Source organism: Magallana gigas, chromosome 6, assembly GCF_963853765.1.
Source record: "Magallana gigas chromosome 6, xbMagGiga1.1, whole genome shotgun sequence".
NCBI classification, from domain to species: Eukaryota; Metazoa; Mollusca; class Bivalvia; order Ostreida; family Ostreidae; genus Magallana; species Magallana gigas.
This window is the reverse complement of record NC_088858.1, coordinates 30,495,321-30,497,123: the sequence shown is the minus strand read 5'-3', so window position 1 is coordinate 30,497,123 and position 1,803 is coordinate 30,495,321. Positions and strand designations below refer to the sequence as shown.

At 33.0% G+C, this 1,803-nt stretch overlaps 1 protein-coding gene across 2 annotated transcripts in view; it reads left to right on the top strand.

Annotated features, from left to right (window-relative positions):
* LOC105344337 (lon protease homolog, mitochondrial) overlaps positions 1–1,219 on the top strand; it is an 11,884-nt gene extending 10,665 nt beyond the window's left edge. For both annotated transcript variants that reach the window (XM_011452095.4, XM_011452094.4), the window contains exons 20-22: positions 1–102; positions 304–468; positions 737–1,219. The exon at positions 1–102 is cut by the window's left edge and continues 113 nt beyond it. In XM_011452095.4, the coding sequence (XP_011450397.3) occupies positions 1–102; positions 304–468; positions 737–898 (429 nt within the window). In that variant the 3' untranslated portion in view covers positions 899–1,219. The remainder of the gene's footprint in view (positions 103–303; positions 469–736) is intronic.
* Positions 1,220–1,803: the final 584 nt, after the last annotated feature.

Here is a 1,803-nt window from a genome sequence, read left to right as displayed (position 1 = left end):
AGCAGTAAGATCGGCTACACCTACTCCAAGACTCTGCTCAACGAGATTGACCCCGACAATGAATTCTTCCAAACATCCAGCATCCATTTACACTCCCCTGAGGTAAGTATTGAAGTCAGATGCCTATCTTGTTAAATCTATTTTATTATAATTCTTTTGAAAAACTTGCATCAAACTTAACTTACCTCTATTTAGTATGGTAGTCAAATGCTTCTTGTTTTAAATCTGTCATATTTTGACAGAGTTTACTATTTTTACTTATACCGGTACATGTATCTGTATCTCAAATTCATATGTGTTTAGGGTGCTACACCAAAGGATGGACCCAGTGCAGGAATAGCCATAACGACTGCACTGATGTCACTAGCCATGAATCGGCCATGTCGGCAGGAAGTGGCGATGACGGGAGAAATTACTCTCACTGGAAAAGTATTAGCCATTGGTGGACTCAAGGAAAAACTCCTAGCAGTATGTGAAATATATATCTGTTAAAATATTCTTTTTTATTAAAAATACTGCAATACATTTTAATTGAATGATGCAGTGGTTTTTATTGTTTATAAGTGTAAAAGCAATTTTCTTTTGAAAATAGGGACAACATGAAATAGATAGTTATTAAAAAAAATATCTGAAAGAAGAAAGTAAAGATGTAGCTTTTTTACTCAAACATTTTTTCATTTACAACTGATTTCCATTTGAGTTTTAAACATCATGTAATCTTTTTCCTTTTTTTCAGGCCAAAAGAGCTGGAATGAAATGTGTGTTAATCCCAGAAGAGAACAGGAGTAAATTTGAAGATTTGGATGAAGCTGTGAAATCTGATCTGGAAGTTCATTTTGTGAAACATTACAAGGAAGTTTTTGACATAGTATTCCCCAAGGAGGGGGCCCAGTCCTGATACTACACTAATAGTACACCAAACACTGCACAAAGTGTAATATTGTGTTACAATGTAAACATGTGAAGTAAAAAAGACCGGAGGAGATATGTTTAATATAAAAATACTTGAGTCAACATCTTGGCCAAATACAGTATTAATCTTCATGAAAATTATGATGTTTAGTCTGAAGACCAAATTGCCTGATATTGAACAGTTACAAAATATGAAGAAGCTGAGGCCATATAGAATATAAAACATTTTGAATTGATTTAAGTTAAGATATGATTTAACTTCATGCAGAGTGTGTATGAATAGTACATGTAATAAATGTGATATTTATGTATTGTGTGGTTGTTTAGTAGCTACTTAATCATCTTTTACAGATACATTCTATGCCACTAGATATTTGGGGATGGGGGGGGGGGGGGTTGGAGAGATCTGTTTTCTTGTCAGTGGAATGAGAAAAACTCGCCAAGGCCAACGGTTAGTAAGTGTCTTGAATTAAATATTTTATTGTATACATCATATAAAAAAAGGATTAAAAAAACAAGTTTGAACAACTTCCGAGTTCTTCTCCATAAATTATAAATAAATGTAAATTACACAACTGTCATTGAAAATTGTACAAATCAACTATACAGAATGTGTACAATTAAAAGTAATATACGGTTAATTAATGAAGTATAATTTCAACATCTAAATCGAAGTGTATTAAGTCCAATCATCAGTGACGTATTGTGTGGCGCAAGCGGGATTTGCATTATTATACCAAATGAAAAAAAAATGTAAACATAAATAATAAGAAATCATTCTCTGAATATTACGAGGTAATCAAGTACGATCGGACGTGATCAAATCTATCATTTAGCCCTTCATGCTTTAATGGATTAGATTAACCCGACCGTATTTGAATGATCACCACG